This window comes from Carcharhinus amblyrhynchos, chromosome 13 (genome assembly GCF_965287045.1).
Source record: "Carcharhinus amblyrhynchos chromosome 13, sCarAmb.v2.hapA, whole genome shotgun sequence".
Lineage (NCBI taxonomy): Eukaryota > Metazoa > Chordata > Chondrichthyes > Carcharhiniformes > Carcharhinidae > Carcharhinus > Carcharhinus amblyrhynchos.
Window position 1 is genome coordinate 58679758 of NC_137336.1, and position 20866 is coordinate 58700623.

At 42.6% G+C, this 20866-nt stretch overlaps 1 protein-coding gene across 1 annotated transcript in view; it reads left to right on the plus strand.

Annotated features, from left to right (window-relative positions):
- The window catches only part of LOC145351299 (spondin-2-like), a 65403-nt gene that overhangs the window by 23791 nt on the left and 20746 nt on the right, over window positions 1–20866 (plus strand). Inside the window, exons 3-6 of the mRNA XM_080200925.1 lie at window positions 3581–3693; window positions 11664–11812; window positions 12710–12933; window positions 15643–15834. Of these exons, the coding sequence (XP_080057051.1) occupies window positions 3581–3693; window positions 11664–11812; window positions 12710–12933; window positions 15643–15834 (678 nt within the window). The remainder of the gene's footprint in view (window positions 1–3580; window positions 3694–11663; window positions 11813–12709; window positions 12934–15642; window positions 15835–20866) is intronic.

The following is a 20866-nucleotide window of genomic DNA, read 5'->3' on the forward strand; positions in this document are numbered from 1 at the left end:
GTACACACATTTATGTGATAGCAATCATAATATGAGTGAGTTCAGCATTGTGTTTGAAAGAGAGAAATGAAAAACAGCGACGGAGATTCCAGATTTAGATAAGACTGATACCAGTGGGATGAGCCAAAGAGAGATAACAGTAAATCTGCTCATAAAACAACATTATAAAATATTCCAAAGCACTTCACAAGAGCATTATGAAACAAATGATGCTGAACTACATAAGGAAATAATAAGTCAGAGGTACAAGTAAGGAATGTGTTAAAGGAGAAAAGCAAGGCAAAGAGGCAGGGAAATGTAGGAAGGGTATTCCAGAGCTTATGGGGCTTAGGCAATTGAAGGCACAGCTACCAGCAGTGGAGCAATTAAAAGCGAGGATACACATGAGGTCAGAATTAGTGGAGCACAGATATTTTGGAGGGTTATATAGGATCATGCAAATTAGTATATCTCTGATTTAAATGTGAGCCCCCTTATTTTAAAATTGTGTCCTCTGGTTCTAGTCTCTTCCATAAGGGGAAACATCCACCCTATCAATTCCCCTCAGGATCTTAAGTATGTAAATATGATTACTCCTCATTCTTCTAAACATGAAATGGACATAGTGCCAACCTGTCCAAGCTTTCCTCATAAGATAACCCCTCATTCCACGAATCAGTTGACTGAACTTTCTCTGAATTGCTTCAAATGAAATTATGTATTTTGTTATACAAGTTTTCAATTGGTTTCACAGGTTGGCGCAACATCGAGGGCCAAAGGGCCTGTACTGCGCTGTAATGTTCTATGTTCTATAAACTGTTCACAGTACTCCAGATGTGGTCACACCAACACCCTGTACAACTGTAACAAAACTTCCCTACTTTTATATTCTATTTTTCCTTGCAATAAATGGCAATATTTAATTTGTCTTCCGAATCACTTGCTGCACCTACATACTAACTTTCAGTGATTTATCTACCAGGTCACCCAGATCCCTCTGTATCTCAAAGTTTTGCAAACTCTCTCCAATTAGATAATATGCTGCTTTTCTATTCTTCATGCCAAACTGGGCTAGTTCACATTTTTCTACATTTTTCTAAGTTTGCCAAGTTTTTGCCTAATCACTTAACTTATCTTTATCCCTTTGCAGATTCCTTAGCTGAAGTTCTACCAACATATCTGCTATGGAATCAGAGTGGGTGAGGTTCTGACAATGGAAACCTCCAAGGACCTCAGGGAGGAATTTTTGGAATCGCTCGAACAAGGCTGAAAAATTCTGTCCCCTATATCCTCTTCACAACTTACTTTCCTAACCTTCTTTGTGTCATCAGCAAATCTATCAACTATACATTCAGTTCCTTCATTCAAATTATTAAAATAGATTGTAAATAGTTGAGGACCCAGCACTGATCCCTGTGGCACTCCACTTGTTACATTCTGCCATCCCAAAAATGAGCCATTTATGTTTATTCTTTTTCCTGTTAACTAATCAATCCTCAATCTATGCTAGAATCTTACCATGAGCTCTTCTTTTGCATTGTAACCTTTGATGTGGCACCATGTCAAATGCCTACTACATCTACAGGTTCCCCTTTATCCACTTGGATGCTACTTCCTCAAATAAGTGCCCCACAGTAACCCCCTTAATAATAGGCTCCAGGTTTCCTCAGTGACGGATATTAAGCTAATTGGGCGATGGTGTCCTGCTTTTTGTCACCTTCCTTTCTTGAATAGAGGAGTTACATGCTTTATTTTTTATTCCAATGGGACCATTCCCAGAATCAAGGGAAGGTTGGAAAATTAAAATTAATGCATCCAATATCTCAGCAGCCATTTCTTTTAAATCTCTAGGGTGAAGCCCATCAAGACCTGAAAACTTGTCAGCTTTTAGGGTTTTAATAATTTCCTCAGTATCCTTTCCCCAGTGATCCAATTACTTTAAGTTTCTTCCTCCCTTTCACCTCATTGATTCACAATTATTTCTAGAATGTTATTTGTATCCTCTTTAGGTTCTAAAGATGAACACAAAATTTATTTTTAATTCATCCGCCATTTCCTTATTTCCCATTATTAATTCCCCAGACTCAGTCTCTGGAGATCCAACACTCACCTTTGTACATATCTCCCTCTATTCATCACTCTCTGATGTTTCTTATGTTTTGCCCAGTCTTCTGATCTGTTACTAATCTTTGCAGAATTTTACACTTTTTCTTTCAATTTGACACTACCTTTAACGTCCTTAGTTAGCCACGTATGGCATGACCTTCTCTTAGACTTTTTCTTTCTCACTGAAATGTATCTTTCCTGAGTATTCTGAAATCTTTCCTCAAACATCTGCCACTGCATCTCAATTAACCAATTTCCTTATCCAATTTCCCAGTCTTCACACCTTCATAATTGCTCTTATTAAAATTTAATACACTCATCTTAAATCTACTCTTCTCTCCCGCAAACTGAATGCAAAATTCAATCATGATCTGATCATTTCTATCTGAGGTGCCTTTAATTTGAGATCATTAATTAATCCCAGTCTGGTGAGTTACTAAAATACATCTTGTGGATGGTACGCAGTGCTGCCACAGCATGTCGATAATGGAGGGAGTGAATGTTTTAGGTGCTGATTAAGTGGGTTGCTTTGTTGTGTTTCTCGAATGCTGTTGGAGTCACACTCATCCAGTTCAGCACATAGTATTACATTACACTTTTGATTTATGCCTTGCAGATGGTGAAACAGTCTTTGGGGAATCAGGGGGGGTGAACCATAAGCCAAAGAATTCCCAGCCTCTGACCTGTTCTTGTAGACAGAATACCTATCTGCCTGGTTCAATTCAGTTTCTGATCAGTGGTAACCTTCAGGAAATAGATGATGGAAAATTCAAGGGTTCAGGGGCTAGAAAAAATTTCAGAGATGGGAAAGGGCAAGGTCACAGAGAGATTTAAAAACAAATTGGGATTTTAAATAAGGCATTGCTTTACTAGGAGTCAATATAAGGGCGATAGGGCTACTGGAGTTGGTGTGAGTTGAGACACGGGTAGTCAAGTTTTGGATGACCTCAAGTTTATGGAGCATAGGATGTGAGACGCCAACCAGGAGTGCGTTGGAATAACGAAATCTCGAGGTAATGAAGGGCTGAGTGAAAATTTCAGTATGGGTCAAATGATAGATCAGTGTTCATGAACTGTTTTAACGTGAAACAGAACTAATTCATACACATAAGCAGGAAGAGCCTTGTGTACCAAAAGATAAATCTTTGGATGACTAAAAAGGAAAGGAACAACCTAAAACTGAAAGAGAAAGCTCAAAAGAATGCAAGAACTAACACAAATCCTGGTGGATGGGATAACAGCAACTGGAGTTTGAAAACAAACTTGCAAGAGATATTAAAATCAACACCAAAAAATGTTCTACTTATGTTAGAAAAAGGGAATGGTTATGAATAATGTGGACTTCTTGAGATCTGATAATAGTGATATTGTCAATGAATACAAGGAAATGGTAGAGTTGAATATAGAGACATGTTTCAGTGCCACTGCCATATCATATATGTAGACTATATGTCCCAATGACTGGTTGATCATAGAAAACAGCATGTTCCTTCAGGTGTTCATAACAGGCAGAGTACAGACTATACTTAACAAGGTCAAGTTCAAAAAAGTCAAAACAAGGCATCAACTTTTTGATGTGATTTGGCAATTGGGCAACACTGCTGGACAATCCTGTGTGTGCTAATAGCTACACTAACTACCAAATTTTAAAAAAAATTATGTTAATTGTAATGAATAACAGTACTGAAAATAGTTTACCTTACAACAATAAATAAATAAACTTACATTTTGAAGAGGAGAGAAGGGAAAACAGATGTAGGAAGTAAAAGAAGAAAAAGAAAAGAAGAAAAAAGACGAACCAGAATTTACAGGAAGGGAAGCAGATGGCAGGCAGCTTGAGGAAGCTAATGCTTAATCAAGGATGGGGACTTATCAAAGCTAACACAAGCAAAATAATTGTAATGCAGAAAATAATGGGATGAAACAGTGATAAATACCCAGGACCAGGTGGTTTACATTCAGGCTTTTAAAGGAAGTAGATGAGAACATTGCAGATGTTCCAAATTCCTCTTGATTTAGGAACAATTCCTTTAGAAGTTTTCATTCATGGGAGCTGGGCGTTTCTGGCTGGCCAGCATTCAATGCCCATCCCTGGTCACCCTTGAACTGAATGGATTGTTAGTCCATTTCAGAGGGCAGTTGAGAGTCAACCACATTACTGTGGCTCTGGAGTCACGTGCAGGCCAGACCAGGTAATGAAGGCAAATTTCCTTCCCTGAAGGGTGTTAGTGAACCAAATGGGTTTATCTGACAATTGACAATGGTTTCACAGTCATCAGTAGATTCTTAATTCCAGAAATTTTTTATTGAATTCAAATTCCACCGTCTTGCCATGATTGGATTTGAGTCCGGATATCCAGGGCATTAGCTGAGTTTCTGGATTATTAGTCTAGCGATAATACCACCAGGCCATTGCCTCTCCCCGATTGGAAAGTTACATATATCACACAGCAATTTAAGAAAGGTTAGAAAGGGAAACTCGCACGTATTTAAAATATTTGGATCTCCCAAGGATTTTCCTGCACTTCCACCTTGGACCTTGGACAAGCAACACATTCTCAACAAAATAAAAGCAAATTACTGCAAATGCTGGAGTCTGAAACAAAAATAGAAATGCTGGAAAGTCTGAGCAGGTCTGACAGCATCTGTGGAGAGAGAATAGAGCTAAATTTTTTGCTAGTATTTCATGACCTCACTTGGGCGAGGCTCGTAAAATCCTGCCCGAGACTGATGGAGAATTCTGTTCTGCAATCGTTGTCTGCCCTGATTCCAGGCTGAGCGAGGTGGTAAAATTCCAGCCCTTGAGTCTGTCATCCAGAGTCAAAACATTGGCTCTATTCTCTCTATATAGATGCTGTCAGACCTGCTGGGATTTTCCAGCATTTTCCATTTTTATCTCCTCAATGAAGCTGAATCATGTTTGACTTTAACCCACAAGTGTGTCACCTCATTACTTTTCTTTTTGTTCAAATTCCTGGTCGATATTTAACATAAACTGAAGAATTATAGACCAGTCAGTCTTACATCTATTGTTCATAAATTAATACGTAATTAAAGGTAAGGGTTGGGGTTTTCCAGTCATTCACGGATTCTCTGATCCAGCTACAGTGAACGGAGATTTGGCTGAGGGCCAAATTCTCGGTCCTCATTTGCCACGGCAGCGGGGCGCGAATGGCTGGAGAATTCCAGGCAAGATGCATAAACAGTTTGAAATGTCCAGCTGATCAGAGAGAGGGGACATCATGGATTTATAAAGTATAGGTCACGTCTGACAAACTGGATTGAATTTTATTTACTTCAGGTTATAGTAACTCGAATGGTGGCAAAAGAAACTTCAGTGTTCAGGAGGAAAAAAAATGATGTGCGCTTTTTCGTGAGCCAAGCTCAGCATGTGTGGGTCTGTGTTAATGAGTTAACGTAAGTGAACTGCATGTGTGCACGTATAAAATGAGAAAGCAGAGAGAGAGAGGGGAAGAGGAGACAGAGATAGGGAAGTGAGGAAAGGAAAGACAGGAGCAAGAAGAGGAGAGAAACAAATAGGGAGCAGAGGATAGAGAGTTTTGGAGAGGGAACAGACAGAGAGACTGGAGAAAAGTTCACAGAAAAGGAAGAGGAGAAAAAAATCCAGGGGAGACGATAGCAAGAGACAAGCATATCCAGGCAAAAGTTGCAGAGAGAACTTGAAACATCTTTGACCATCTCCTTCAGCCCTGTAAGTCTTTTCATTTATAATTTGAATTTGTTTTGCTCTTCCATATAATGCAAAATTCTCTTAAAATCTGTTTACTTGTAAACCTGTGAAGCTCTCATTACCATCTTGCTCCCTCCAGATTTCTTTACACTCTCCTCTCCCAGTCCAGCTTTCACCCACCTCTTTATACCTCATTCTTTATTGTTCAGTAGTGTCCTCACCAACTGAAGGTTGACAATCATGCTTTACCCCATGATATTGCTATGAGGCAAGGAAGTAGGCCCAAAGAACTAGCTCAATCAGTACAAGGATTGACATCATTCTGCAACTCACTGCAGCCACCCAGCCAACTGAGCTAACCAGCTCCCTTCTCTCACTTAGCTTTCCGGGAAAATCCACAGCAAAAAAAGAAGTTTATGCCTGATTTCTACCCTCTCTTTGCCCCTGAAATTCATGTTGTGATTTCAGATTTCAATTCTGGGGAAATTCTAAATTTCACAGGTTAATTCCCTAAAAGGAGAAAGTCCCTGACATCTCCTCAGCAGAGAATGTTTATCGAGATTTTTCCTCTGTTTGAAAAAAAGTTAGAAATTTGGCAACATTTGTGAAAGTATCAGAAATGTCTTCTGAAATAAAGTGTGTCCCTCACTTTGGTAAATATAGTAAAAAGTCTGACAACACCAGGTTTTATTTGGTAACTATAGCAGGATCACGCTACAGAAACATAGGAAGAAATCCCGATTCTATTGCATAAACAGGAACGCCCTTATAAAGATACCTAACAACACCATCAATGTGTCAATCTGTCTTCATTCAGACATAGATATACATCATTAACCACGGTGGCAAAGTGGTTAGCACTGCTGCCTCACAGCGTCAGGGACTTGGGTTCAATTCTGGCCTTGGGTGACTGTCTGTGTGGAGTTTGTACATTCTCCCTGTATCTATGTGGGTTTCCTTTGGTTTCCCCCCACACTTCAAAGATGTGCAGGTTAGGTGGATTGGTCATGCTAAATTGCCCCTGAGTGTCCCAAGATGCATAGGTTGGGAGATTAGCGGGGTAAATACTTGGGGTTATGGGAAACAGGTCTGGGTGGGATTGCCCCTTAGTGTCAGGGGGGATTACATGTGTTGGATTGTTGTTGGTGCAGACTTGATGGACTGAATGGCCTCCTTCTGCACTGTAAGGAATCTATGATTCAGTGTCCTGAAGGAGGCAATAAAAAAGATACTAATGACAGAACTTCAGTGTGGATTAATATTGTGCAAGGATCGTTGAAACTGCCTTTGCTGATTTCCAACAAATCAACTTTTTAGTGGGTAAACTTATTGGAAAATGAAATTCTCCTGGTTTTTACTTCTGGGCCATAATATTTTCTGTTCAAGTCCCACTCTAGAGACTTGAGCACATCATCTAGACTTTCGCTTTTCTGTCACTCTGTAGGAGCTATCCCTTTTTTGGGATGAGATGATGAATCATTGCCCCGTTTGATCTCTGCTGTAGATGTAAAAGATTCTGTGGTAGTAAGATTCTGTGGCAGTATTTGGATGAAGAGCTCAGGAGTTTTCCAGTATTTATCTATCAAGCAGCATCGGTACAACTGTGGGTAACTTTAAATTACTATTTGTGGGGCCTTGCTACATGCACATTTCCTATATTACATCAGTGAATATACTTCAAAACCACTCAATTGGTCATAAAGTGCACTGGGCAGTCCTGGGGTTGTAACTGTTGTTGCATAAAAGTGAGTCATTATTTTATGCTATTTATGTGTGTTACAAGCTGTATGTTTCATGTGCCATGCAGAACAGACACGACCCACATCATACAAGATCACAACTGCTTCTAACGCCAGGAACCGGGAAAAAGAAGCAGGAATAAAACTGATGTGCCTGGATGGCAAATTGTAAGAAGCTGGTGAAATACAGCTGTGGAAAAGGCAGTTTCAGTGTTGCTGGGGCCACTGGTACACATGGATAACTCTCTGATGAAATATAAGTAGGATCTAGGAATATTCACATACAAGGTTTTAGTGTGCCACATATGCACTTTGTGTACAGGCAACTCATTGTATTATCTGTAGTAAAAGTTGCCCCTCTGACCCCAGCTATGATATGGTGAGTGTAACTGAACTTACTTTTATATTATCATATGTTAATCATATTGTAATTGACAGGTGTTCCTGTTTATAAAGGATCAGGATATCTCCTTGTTTACCTCTATGGAGCTTTGGTAACTGTACAACATATGTACAATGTAATTATCATTTCAACAAGGTTAAGTGTTTTAATTGTGTCTATGGCAAAGTTCATTTATGGCGATTTTGCAGAGGCCTTTTTTTTCTGGTTGATATGGGTTACGTAGTCCCACTGCCCTATCCTAAGCTCAAGTATTATCAAGTTAGAGATTATATTGCCTGTAGAAATCATTCAGTTCTTCAGTGCTTTTGGATGGGCACAAGTTTAAAGTTTATTTATTAGTGTCACAAGTAGGCTTACATTAATATTGTAATGGAATTACTATGGAAATCCCCTAGTTGCCACACTCCGGCGCCTGTTCGGGTATACTGCGGGAGAATTTAACACAGCCAATGAAACTGTGGGAGGGAACCTGAGCACCCGGAAGAAACCCATGCAGACATGGGGAGAACGTGCAGACTGCACACATACAGTGGCCCAAGCCAGGAATTGAACCAGGGTCTCTGGCGCTGTGAGGCAGCAGTGCTAATCACTGCCACTCTGCCATTCAAAGCTGTAAAGAGAGAATCCCTGTGCTTCAAAGGAAAGCCACTTGTACCCAATGTTCAATAGATTACAGGGCTAGTTATCCATGGTGTGATGTGTTGTGATTTGTAGGATTTTAATCATCCTGGGTGTTAAACATCATTCATTCTGTGGGCAGAGTGTAGAGAAGATTAGACAGGGAGGCTGGTACAGGGACCCACTGGAGCAAGAGGGTAGCAAGAGAAAGAGTAGGCCCATTCAAGGACAATGAGGGAAGTTATGCATGGAGCCCACAGGAAGTAGGTGAAATCCTTAATGATACTTTGTACTGATATTCACCAAGGAGAAGGACATGACGGATGTTGAGGTCAGGGATAGGTGTGTGAATGTCAATATAACAAAAGAAAAAGTGTTGCTTATCCTAGTATTGAGTTTCTTCATCAGCCGGGACATTGAGTGCAGGAGTTGGGAAATCATGTAGCTACATAAGGCCGCATTTGAAGTATTGCTTGCAGTTTGGGTCATAGAGTCATAGAGGTTTACAGCATGGAAACAAGCCTTTCGGTCCAACTTGTTCATGCCGTCCTTTTTTTTAAAACCCCTAAACTAATCCCAATTGCCTATATTTGGCCAATATCCCTCTTTACTCATCATACCCATATAGCTGTCTAAATACTTCTTAAAAGATAAAATTGTACCTGCCTCTACTACTACCTCTGGCAGTTTGTTCCAGACACTCACCACCCTCTGAACAAATTGCCCCTCTGGACATTTTTGTATCTCTCCCCTGTCACCTTAAACCTATGCCCTCTAGTTTTAGACTCCCCTACCTTTGGGAAAAGTTATTGACTACCTACCTTGTCTATGCACCTCATTATTTTATAGACCTCTATTACGTCACCCCTCAGCTTCCTATGCTCCAGAGAAAAAAGTCCCAGCCTTTCCTTATAACTCAAGCCCTGGTAGCATCCTAGTAATCTTTTCTGCACTCTTTCTAGTTTAATAACATCCATTCTATTATAGGGTGACCAAAATTGCACACTGAATTCCAAGTGAGGCCTTACCAATGACTTGTCTAACGTTAACAAGATGTCCGAACTCCTGTATTCAATATTCTGACTGGTGACACCAAGCATGCCGAATGCCTTTTTCACCACTTTGTCCATCTGTGACCCCACTTTCAAGGAGCTATGAACATGTACCTCTAGATCTCTTAGTTCTGTAACTCTCCCCAACGCCCTACCATTAACTGAGTAAGTCCTGCCCTGGTTCAATCTACCAATATGCATCACCTCGCACTTGTCTAAATTAAATTCCATCTGCCATTCATCAGCCCACTAGCCCAATTGATCAAGATCTCGTTGCAATTGGAGATAACTTTCTTCACTGTCCACTATGCCACCAAAATCCACTAACTATGTCCGCTATATTCTCACCCAAATCATTAATATAGATGACAAATAACAATGGACTCTGCACTGATCCCTAAGGCACACCGCTGGTCACAGGCCTCCAGTTTGAAAAACAACTGTCTACAACCACCGTCTGACTTCTGTCAAGAAGCTGATTTTGTATCCATTTAGATACCTCACCCTGGATCCCGTGGGATTTGACTTTATGCAACAACCTACCATGCTGTACCTTGACAAGGACCATGACACTACCAGAAGGAAATTGAAGCTTTGGAGAGAGTGCAAAGAAGGTTCACTAGAACATTGCTTGGTTTTGAGGGGTTTGGCTATGAGGAGAGGTTGAATAAACTAGGATTGTTTTCACTGGAAAGACAGAAGCTGAGGGGAGACCTGATAGAGGTCCACAAAATAATGAGTGGCATAGACGGGATGGAGAGTCAGATGCTTCTTCCTAGGGTGGAAGTGTTAATTACAAGGAGGCACAGGTGAGAGGGGAATAGTTTAAGGGAGACGTGCGGGGTAAGTTTTTCACGCAGAGAGTGGTGAGTGCCTGGAACACGTGCTAGAGGATGTGGTGGGATCAGGCACATCAATAACCTTTAAGAGGCATCTGAATAGATACATGAATAGGGAGGAAATAGAAGGATACGGACCAAGTAAGGGCAGAAGATTTTTTTTGTTAAGGCACTATGATCAGTACAGACTTGAAGGGCCGAATGGCCTGTCCTGTGCTCTACTCTTCATTGTTCTTAGTTTTTTGTTTTAAAATAAATGTAAGTAAAATCCATTGGGTTCTGTTTGGGCTTGCCAGATATTCCTTTCTCCACTCTACTCAGGCAACATTCAATACTAAAGGGTTAAAAATAAGTGTCAATTCCAGTATGTTTTGATGCGATCTGTTTGAATAGGCCGATGCTAACAACTCTGAATTTTAAGATTTCTCAAAAGTAATCTCTTTTCCTCTACATCGCTGGGGAAATATTTCAGCTTCTGTGTTTCACTTTGGCGATATGTGCTCTCAGTTATTAGACTGTGACGTAAATACTGATTTTTTGTTAATTGACCCCGACTTTGAGGCCCAATTATTTTCTCCTCTTTTAATTTTCATGAGATTTTGATGCTAAAAATAGCGCCTGGAAAACACCTGAAACAAAAAAACCCTGGGATCTAATACTGACATTTAAAATCTGACTTTAATCATCCTTATCATCTGGAAATGATCTTAGTGCCTATTATTTCCATACGTGACTGAGTCATGGACTGAACCCACCACCACTGTCAAATAAACACCTCTCCAAATATCAGGGAATCATGAGCCAAGGGAGAGGAGAGCTGGTCAAGTAACATGGTGTTTAATTTTTAACTTTACACTTGAAACAAACACTTTTAACTCTTTTAAAAATGTCAATTTTTTGGTAAATAATCAGTTTCTCGGTTCATCTCAATTTTGAAATTAGGGAATATTAGTTTCAAAAGGTTTTCAAATAAAATTCTGCTGCCTTTCTGTTGAAGCATTACTCTGTCTGTATCCTGTGCATTACTGCCTACTTCCCATGGCCTCGGTCTTCCCCACATTGGTGTGTGTAATTAATAGCAGACTATGTTTCTTCACAAAGACCTGTTAATGAATGGAAACAGTGTTAAACAATGTGGTATCATTTTTCCTCTTTCCCTCTCCCGCATGCAGGTATCCCAATGGAGCCTCTCATCTGTTTGTGCCTTTGGAATGTCCTGGAGCTGTTGTTCCTTACGCCGCTCACTGATGGTAGCTCTGTCCTGTCTTGTTCAGCTCACAGTGCTGCCTCGTATTCACTGGTGTTTAAAGGCAAATGGAGCGCCAGTGCCTTCCCCAAGCAGTACCCGCTTTACAGGCCTCCTGCACAGTGGTCACCTCTCGTAGGTAGGAGGAGAAACGCCATGCTGGAAAATAATGGAGCAGCGATGTGAGAAATTGAGGGGGGGGGGAGTGGGTAGGATGGGCTGCATTGGGAGAAAGGGTTGTGTGTGTGTGGAGGGGGGGGGTTGGTGAGGGTGTGGTGGGCTGGACAGTTGGGCAATGGGGCAATAAGTAACTGGGGGAATGCGATTGCACTGAAAAAGGTGCAGAGGAGATTCATGAGGATGTTGCCTGGACTGGGGAATTTCAGCTAGGAAGAGGGGATGGATTGGCTGGAGTTGTTTTCCTTCGAGCAGAGAAGGCTAAAGGGGGATCGCATTGAAGTGTACAAAATTATGAGGGATGTAGGGCAGATAGGAAAAAAACCTTTCCCCTTTAGTAGAGGACTCAATAACCAGGCGATAGATTTAAGATAAGGGGGCAGGAGAATTGTTGGGGATTTGAGGAAAAACCATTTCAGCCAGAGATGGTGGGAACCTGGAACTCACTGCCTGAAAGGGTGGTAGGGGTGAGAACCCTCAACATTTAAAAAGCTTTTAGAGCACTTGAAATTCCATAGCATCAAAGGCTATGGATCGAGTGGTGGAAAATGGGATTAGAATATATAGGTGCCTGATGGCCAGCACAGACACGATGGGCCAAAGGGCCTCTTTCTGTGCTATAAAACTGAGTTGATAGTGAGTTGGCAATCCGTTTAAACTAAAGATCAGGAGAAATGCAAAAGAGGCTCGTGCTACACTCGAACCTGTTTTATCCAAACACATAAAGATTTACAACAGAGTAACTGTTTATTCTTTCCAGGTCTGAGCGGCTTAGCTGCTCACCATCTTAATCTACCATCAAGGAGTTTACTCAATGATTTTATAAATGCTGAGTTAGTAGCTTTATTTTCCAATACAGCCGTCACTCATAGCGACAGATACCAGCTCTGGCAGTTGGATTCCCTGGCCAGCCCTGGAGTACGGGAATACGCAGAAAGAGGAACACATGCTACACTAACATACGAGACAGAGAGAGCAAAGAACAAGATGCACAGCGTTGCTGGGTTCTTCGAAGCACCAGCCATTCCGACTGGGATAGGACAGAGATCAACTAAGCTTACAGTCTATCCAACACATCCGCTGGTAAGGAATTGGTGAAGCAATGTTTCTATGTGTACAAGGTAGACAGCTGGCTCACCTGGTTTGATGGAAGCACAGAATGTCATGAGGAAATTGTGTTGCGATGCCAATGGAAGCAGCACAGAGCTCAGTGCAGACCTGCCCATCTATTTGTCTCTCAGATACACTTAGCTACATATGAAAGTTATTACAATTCACATTCAGATGCCTCAAGCTGCTGATACTAATACAATAAGGCGGCAGTAACCTAAAATGAACTCTTTCTAAATCAACAGGCCCATAAAAATTCAAACAGGACAAACCAGTGAATGAGGAGCAATCACAGAGGATTGAAATGCTTGGGCTTTGTGGGTTGGGTTTAGGCAATTGTAGTCCACAAGCTGTAGGTTCGAGACCTCTGGCTTCTGTAAATGGAGTACTTTCCACTTGCATGGAAAAGTGCAGCTCCAACAATACACAGGAAGCTCGACACCATCTATGACAATGCAGCCTGCTTGATTTCTACCCCTTCCACAAGTGTTCACACCCTTCGCCACTGATGAACAGTGGTGGTCATGTGTACCATCTACAAGATGTGTAGCAGAAACTCACCAATGTTCCTTAGGCAGCATCTTCCAGACCCATGACTGCTACCATCCAGAAGAGCAAAAGCAGCAGATGCCTGGGAGCACCATCATCTTAAGGTTCCTCTCCATGTCACTCACCATCATCGACTGGAAAATATATCACCATTCCTTCGCTGTCGCTGGGTCAAAGTCCTGGAACTCCCCTCCTAACAGCACTGTGGCTGTACCTAAAACTTAGGCCCTGCAACGATTCAAAAAGGCCACCACTTGCTAAAGGGCAACAGGTGATGGGCAATAAATGCTGGCCCAGCCAATGATGCCCACATCCCATAAATTAATAAAAAGTAAAGGACCATGCTAATCCCAGCCTGATACTTGAATTTAACTAAATTTATGTATTGGTAAATTCAAGCAAACTGATCTCATTCTGATCACTAAAGGCCCGATTTTTTAGGACGTGAAAACTCGGTAAAATCAGGTGTGAGGCAGGTAGCGCGATCAGCGCCCATGTCCACGCAGACTCCCACTTTACCAAGGCCCGAAAATGGCCGCGATCGGAACCGTGCCCCAAACAAGCACAATGCTAATTTAAATGTATTTCCATGCATTTAAATTGACTTAATGAGCTGGACGCCCAATCTTACCTGCGTTTCCCATTTTACCATTGTGTTTGCCCGTCCAGATGCAGCGTGAAGGAGATATGCTTGACAAAGGTCTGTTTCGGGCATTCCAGCTTCTGAAGAGTTAAGTTCAGAGCTTCCAATGGTTCTCTAATTCAGGTGATGGGAGATGGGGGGCGCGGGGAGAGGGGGAGGGAGATGGGCTAGATCATTCTCAGGTGGAGGAGGCAGGGAGGGAGGTCAGATGTTCCTCTGGTTGTGGGGGGGAGGAGGAGGGAGGCCGAATGTATCTCTGGTAGAGGAGGGCCTGATCATTGGTGGGGGGAGGGAGAAGGAGGAAGCCAGATCATTCTCTTGTGGGAGGGGGAGGTTGGGGTTGGCAGGGGCGGAGGGGTCCGCTGCCACTCTGCAGGTGATTGGTGAGGGGGAAAGGGGGCGGGGGGTTGCGATCGGGCTGGTAGTGGTTGGGGGGGGAGTGGATAGAGGTCAGTTATGTTGTGGGGGTGGGGTGATATCTGTGGGGGCCATCGCTCCTGCTTTTTGCTCCGGGGCTGCTTTATCTGCTTTTTGTGGCCTGGAAGCGATGTGACAGGAGAGCATTTATCGGGTTTTTTTCTGCGCACACGCACAATTGAAGACTCCGATTGGAGCAGCGGTGCTTCGGGCGTGATAAGCCCCGCCCACAGCGCAATTCAGACTTGCAATTTCTTTTTCAGGCTGAGTGTGTATGGGGGCGCCTGAGAGCAGGTTTCCAAGTTGGGTCTGAGTTACACCTTGATTCAGCACTTAGAATCAAAATGGTAAAATTGCCCTCTAAGTTTAAAAATTTGGCTTTATTCCCATCACCCTGTCGCAGCAAGCAATGGTTAACGTCAGCTCTGACATTTCATACAATTCCTACAGTGCAGAAGGAGGCCATTCAGCCCATCAGTTATGTACCAACCACAATCTCACCCAGGCCTTGAACTCCAGATTAACCTTGTTAATCCCCCAAACACTAAGGTCAATTTATCATGGCCAATCAACCTAACCTGCACATCTTTAGACTGTGGGAGGAAACCGGAACACCCGGAGGAAACCCACACAGGCACGAGGAGAATGTGTAAACTCCACACACAGTGACCCAAACCGGGAATCGAACCCAGGTCCCTGGCGCTGTGAGGAAGCTGTGTTTGCCACCATGCTGACATTTAGTTGTGAGCAATGTAGACACCAAACCGTAAAGAGTGTTCCAACAAGTGGGTGGGATTTTCTAACCACGCTTGCCCCACAGTTGGAAATTCCCGCCCAAAGTCAATGGATCATCGAACGGTCCATCCCCCCAGCCGTTATGGTTCCCGGGTGGGCAGGACGGGAAAATTCCACCCAGACACTGCGTAATCTCTCACTCGATTGGGAAATTGAAAGTATATTTTTCTTAAAGGAATCAAGTCGGGATTGAGTGGGGATATCTATGCTGTGGTAATGTGTGATTGTACAGAGTGTTGTATCCTATCACTGTGGTTTACTTGTTGGTTCTTCTTCAGCTGTCCTTTATGGTCCGGATAGTCCCTAGTCCTGACTGGTTTGTTGGTGGTGACAGCATTATTCTGTGCGAGGGAAGTCACTGGAAGGAGGAGCTGACACTTGACCTTTATCCTTATGATGCTGGGACAGACAGTGGCTTCACTTTTTCCTCACCCAATTTTGCAACAATTCCACAGGACAAAATAACAAAGGTAATTAACCTGACTTCCGACTGTACATTTGTAATAAAATTTAAGGAACAAAATAGATGGAGGAAAGGAAGTACTTTGTGCTTCGTACAGTGCTCTGTACTCTCCATAAAGAAGCAAAGTATATGTGGTTAGTGGCCTTTAATTCCAGTCCATTAAGAGATTGCGCTCAGCTATTAGGAGCTGTACCAATTGATTGCTCAAATTATTTTCCACTTGAGTCAACATTATGGTTGAGAGAAAAGGTGGAAAATAATCAATGACATTACAGACCATTCCAGCAAACAAATACTTTGATAAAGTTCACACACTTCTTATATATGATAAGGACCTGTGTGGAACCATTATTATCAGAATGCACCCCCCCTCCAACCAATCACACACACACACACACACACACACACCGTGATGCAAACCTGGTAGCATCATGTAATCATTTGACTGAGGTAGAAAAATAAACTTATAAAAGCTCGGACCCCTCTCTAAGATGATCAAACACAATTTCCAGGAGACTACAATGACTATGAGGCACACCACCCAACTTCCTCTATGTATTTTTTCACAGGTAGAGAAACAACATTAATAACTTTGCAAATCATAGAATCCTACAGCGCAAAAGAGGCCCTTTGGCCCCTCGAGTCTGCACCAAAATATTAGAAACAGCTGAACCTCCACCTAATCCCATCTGCCAGCACTTGGCCCATAGCCCTGAGTGTTATGACCTGCCAAGTGCAAAGGACTCTGGATTTCAACATTTCACTGAGGGTATTGATCAACGTTAGTTAAAACATGTTTGTGGTAAGTCCAAATGCATCTTCTTTTGCCCAAACCAACAACACCTGCAGATTCATTCAAATCCATCTTGCCTCCAGTTTTCGTTCTTATTCTGGGTGAGGCCTAATCAAGATCCTTAATAAGGACACCATAATGCTTTCTACTTTATAGTAAATGCACTCTAATACTCAATTTGTTTTTGTTATGACCTATAGACAATTGTATACCATAACACTCAGGTCCCTTTCCCATTCCAAAGATTTTAGTTAAAAGCTTGGTCCCAACCACAACATTTATTTACATTAAATAATATGAGGATGAGAGGCTTCAGTCAAGAAGAGAGTAGGAATATTGATGGAAGAGTAGGAATATTGATGGAAGAGTAGGCCATTCTGCCTTCTTCTCCTCTATTCAATAAGGTCATGGCTGACCTGGTTGTGGCCTCAACTCCATTTCACTGTTTGCTTCCCATCACCTTTGATTCCCTTGCCTATCAAAAATCTGTCTAACTGCATTGAATCAATTCAATGGCCCAGTCTCCCCTGCTTTCTGGGGAAGAGAATTAATGGCCCTTCAAGAGAAAGAAATTCTCCTTCTCTCCATCTTTAACGGTAGACCTCTTATTTTTCAATGGTGTCCCCTAGTTCTAGTCTCTCCAACAAGTGGAAATAACCTCCCTGCATCCAGCTTGTTAAATCCCCTCAGGGTCTCTTGTGTTTAAATAAAATCACTTCTTATTCCTCTAAACTCCAATGTGTACAGGCCCAAAGACAAGCCCTTCATCCCAGGAACTAAAGAATTAAAGAAACTTTTCACTTAAGAGTGAAGAGAAGATTTGGCAGAGAGGTTGAAAGGTCTGTTGGGCTTTGAGAAGACAAACTAGGGAAACAATTGACACTTATCAATCCGTTAAGTAGAAGATATATGCAGGAATTCTCCGGTCTTATACACCCTGCTACTGCTGCCAGTGAGAACAGAGAATTTGGTGCTCAACCCAATCTCCATTCACTGCAGTGGGATCAGAGAATCCCAGCTGTCAGTGAGATTGAAGAATTCCAGCTATAATTTCAAAATCATCACCAAAGGATCAAATTAAATAGTGAGCAGAATTATTTTCTTTAGAGGAAGGTTTTTAGGACGTGTAAGATCATACCAGGAACAGTAATGGAAATAGAATTTGCAATAACTTCTAAAGTAGAAGTTGATAAGTGTTTGAAAAATGAACAACTTTAAAGTTTATTTATTATTGTTACAAGTCGGATTACATTAACACTGCAATGAAGTTACTGTGAAAATCCCCTAGTCGTCACAATCCGACGCCTGTTCGGGTACACTGAGGGAGAATTTAGCATGGCCAATCCACCTAACCAGCACATCTTTCGGCCTGTTGGAGGAAGCTGGAGCACCCAGAGGAAACACACAGAGACACGGGGAGAACATGCAGACTCCACACAGACAGTGACCCAAGGCCGGGAATCAAACGTTAGTTTAACGTCTGTGGTAGGTAAAATGTTAGAATCTGTCAGTAAGGAGGAAATTGCGAGGCATCTTGAAGGAAATTGCTTGATAGAGCAGACGCAGCATGGTTTCATTAAAGGGAAGTCGTGTCTGACAAATTTACTTGAGTTCTATGAGGATGTGTCTAGGGCGGTGGATAGAGGAGAGCCGGTGGATGTGGTCTTTCTAGATTTTCAGAAGGCGTTTGACAAAGTACCTCACAAGAGGTTATTGCAGAAGGTCGAGGGACATGGAGTTGGGGGTAGGGTGTTAGCGTGGATAGAGGATTGGTTGTCAAATAGGAGGCAGAGAGTGGGGGTCAACGGGTGCTATTCGGATTGGCGGATGGTGACTAGTGGAGTGCCCCAGGGGTCGGTGCTGGGGCCTCAGCTTTTTACCATTTATATAGATGATCTGGAGGAGGGAACCGAGTGTATGGTGTCGAAATTTGCTGATGACACCAAGATTGGGGGAACGGCAAATTGTGCGGAGGGTGTGGAGAGTCTGCAGAAGGATCTAGATAGGCTGGGCGAATGGGCCAGGAAATGGCAAATGGAATTTAATGTTGGCAAGTATGAGGTGGTCCACTTTGGTAGGAAGAATGGTAGGAAGGACTATTACTTAAGGGGCGAAAAACTGCAGCAGGCGACGGTGCAGAGGGACCTCGGGGTCCTTGTGCATGAGTTGCAAAAACCCAGCTTGCAGGTGCAGCAGGTGGTCAGGAAGGCGAATGGGATGCTGGCCTTCATAGCCAGGGGGATTGAATATAGAAGTAGGGAGGTCTTGCTGCAGCTGTATAGGGCATTGGTGAGGCCGCAGCTGGAGTACTGTGTGCAGTTTTGGGTGCCGCACCTGCGCAAAGATATTTTGGCCTTGGAGGGAGTGCAGAGGAGGTTTACTAGGCTGATACCGGAGTTGAGGGGGTTGAGCTATGAGGAGAGGCTGAATAAACTGGGCTTGTACTCGTTAGAGTTTAGAAGAATGAGGGGAGATCTCATTGAGACGTATAAGATGATGAATGGGATGGATAGGATAGAGGTGGAAAGACTCTTCCCGCTCAAAAAAGACAGTAGGACTAGGGGGCACAGCCTCAAGATAAAAGGGGGGCGGTTTAGAACGGAGTTGAGGAGGAACTTCTTCACTCAAAGGGTGGTGAATCTCTGGAATTCTCTGCCCGTTGAAGTGGTGGAGGCTGCCTCGCTAAATATTTTTAAGACGCGGGTTGATGGGTTTTTGATAAGAGAGGGGATTAAGGGTTATGGGGAGAGGGCAGGAAAGTGGAACTGAGCAGCGACAGATCAGCCATGATCTTATTGAATGGCGGGGCAGGCTCGAAGGGCTAGATGGCCTACTCCTGCTCCTATTTCTTATGTTCTTATGTTTTAAACCCGGGTCCCTGGCATTGTGAGGCAGCAGTGCTAACCACTGTGCCACTTGTCTTAACTCTCAGTCTTAACAGATAATCTTGATGGTTATTAGTGGTCAATGATGCATTATAGGCATAAAGACTATGAGCAATGAGCTCTTAAAAATTGTTATCTTGCATCATATGAGATGACTTAACCTAATACAGGCAGGGGATGAAACCTGGGATCTTCACAGTCTGTGTGGTTCAGCTGGTAACTGAGCCACAGAGAAAACATCAGACTAGTGCGCCATGGTTGGAAGTCTCAGCTTAAGCATAGGTACAGTGGTTACATTGCTGGAAAAATTCAAGAAATAATTCAGAAAACTCAGGCAGCCCCAGTATTTGAATTCAGTTTAAAACAAAATCTGTAAATAAAATCAAAAAGCGATCATAAAAATATTGGCATGGCCAATGGACCAAACCAGCACACCTTTTGGACTTAAAAGGCTTTGGGGACAAGGCAGAGAAATGGCTTTAAGTGGATTACTATCTCAATTCTGGACTCAAAGAACAAAGAAAATTACAGGAACAGGCCCTTCGGCCCTACAAGCCTGCACCGACCATGTTCCTTGACTGAACTAAAACTCCCTACCTTATCCCTCTATTCCCATCCTATTCATGTATTGTCAAGACACCCCTTAAAAGCCACTACCGTATCCGCTTTCACTACCTCCCCCAGCAGCGAGTTTCAGGTACCCACCACCCTCTGTGTAAAAAATTTGCCTCGTAGATGTCCTTTAAACCTTGCTCCTCACACCTTAAATCTGTGCCCCCTACTAATTAACTCTTCCACCTTGGGAAAAAACTCCTGACTATCCACTCTGTCCATGCCTCTTATAATCTTGTAGACTTCTATCAGTTCCATTGTTCCAGTGAGAACAGACCAAGTTTCTCCAACCTCTCCTCATAGTTAATGCCCTCCATACCAGGCAACATCCTGATAAATCTTTTCTGTACTCTCTTGAAAGCCTACACATCTTTCTGGTAGTGTGGAAACCGGAATTGAACACTATATTCCAAGTACGACCTAACTAAGGTTCTATAAAGCTGCAACATAACTTGCCAATTTTTAAACTCAGCCTATGAAGACAAGCATGCCATATGCCTTCTTGACTATCTTCTCCACCTGCGTTGCCACTTTCAGTTACCTGTGTACCTGTACACCCAGATCAATACTCTTAAGGGTTCTGCCACTTGCTGTATATTTCCTATCTGTATTAGACTTTCCAAAATGCATTACCTCACATTTGTCCTGATTAAACTCCATCTGCCATCTATCCGCCCACGTCTCCAACTGATCTATATCCTGTTGTACCCTCTGATGGTGCTCATCACTATCTGCAAATCCACCTAACT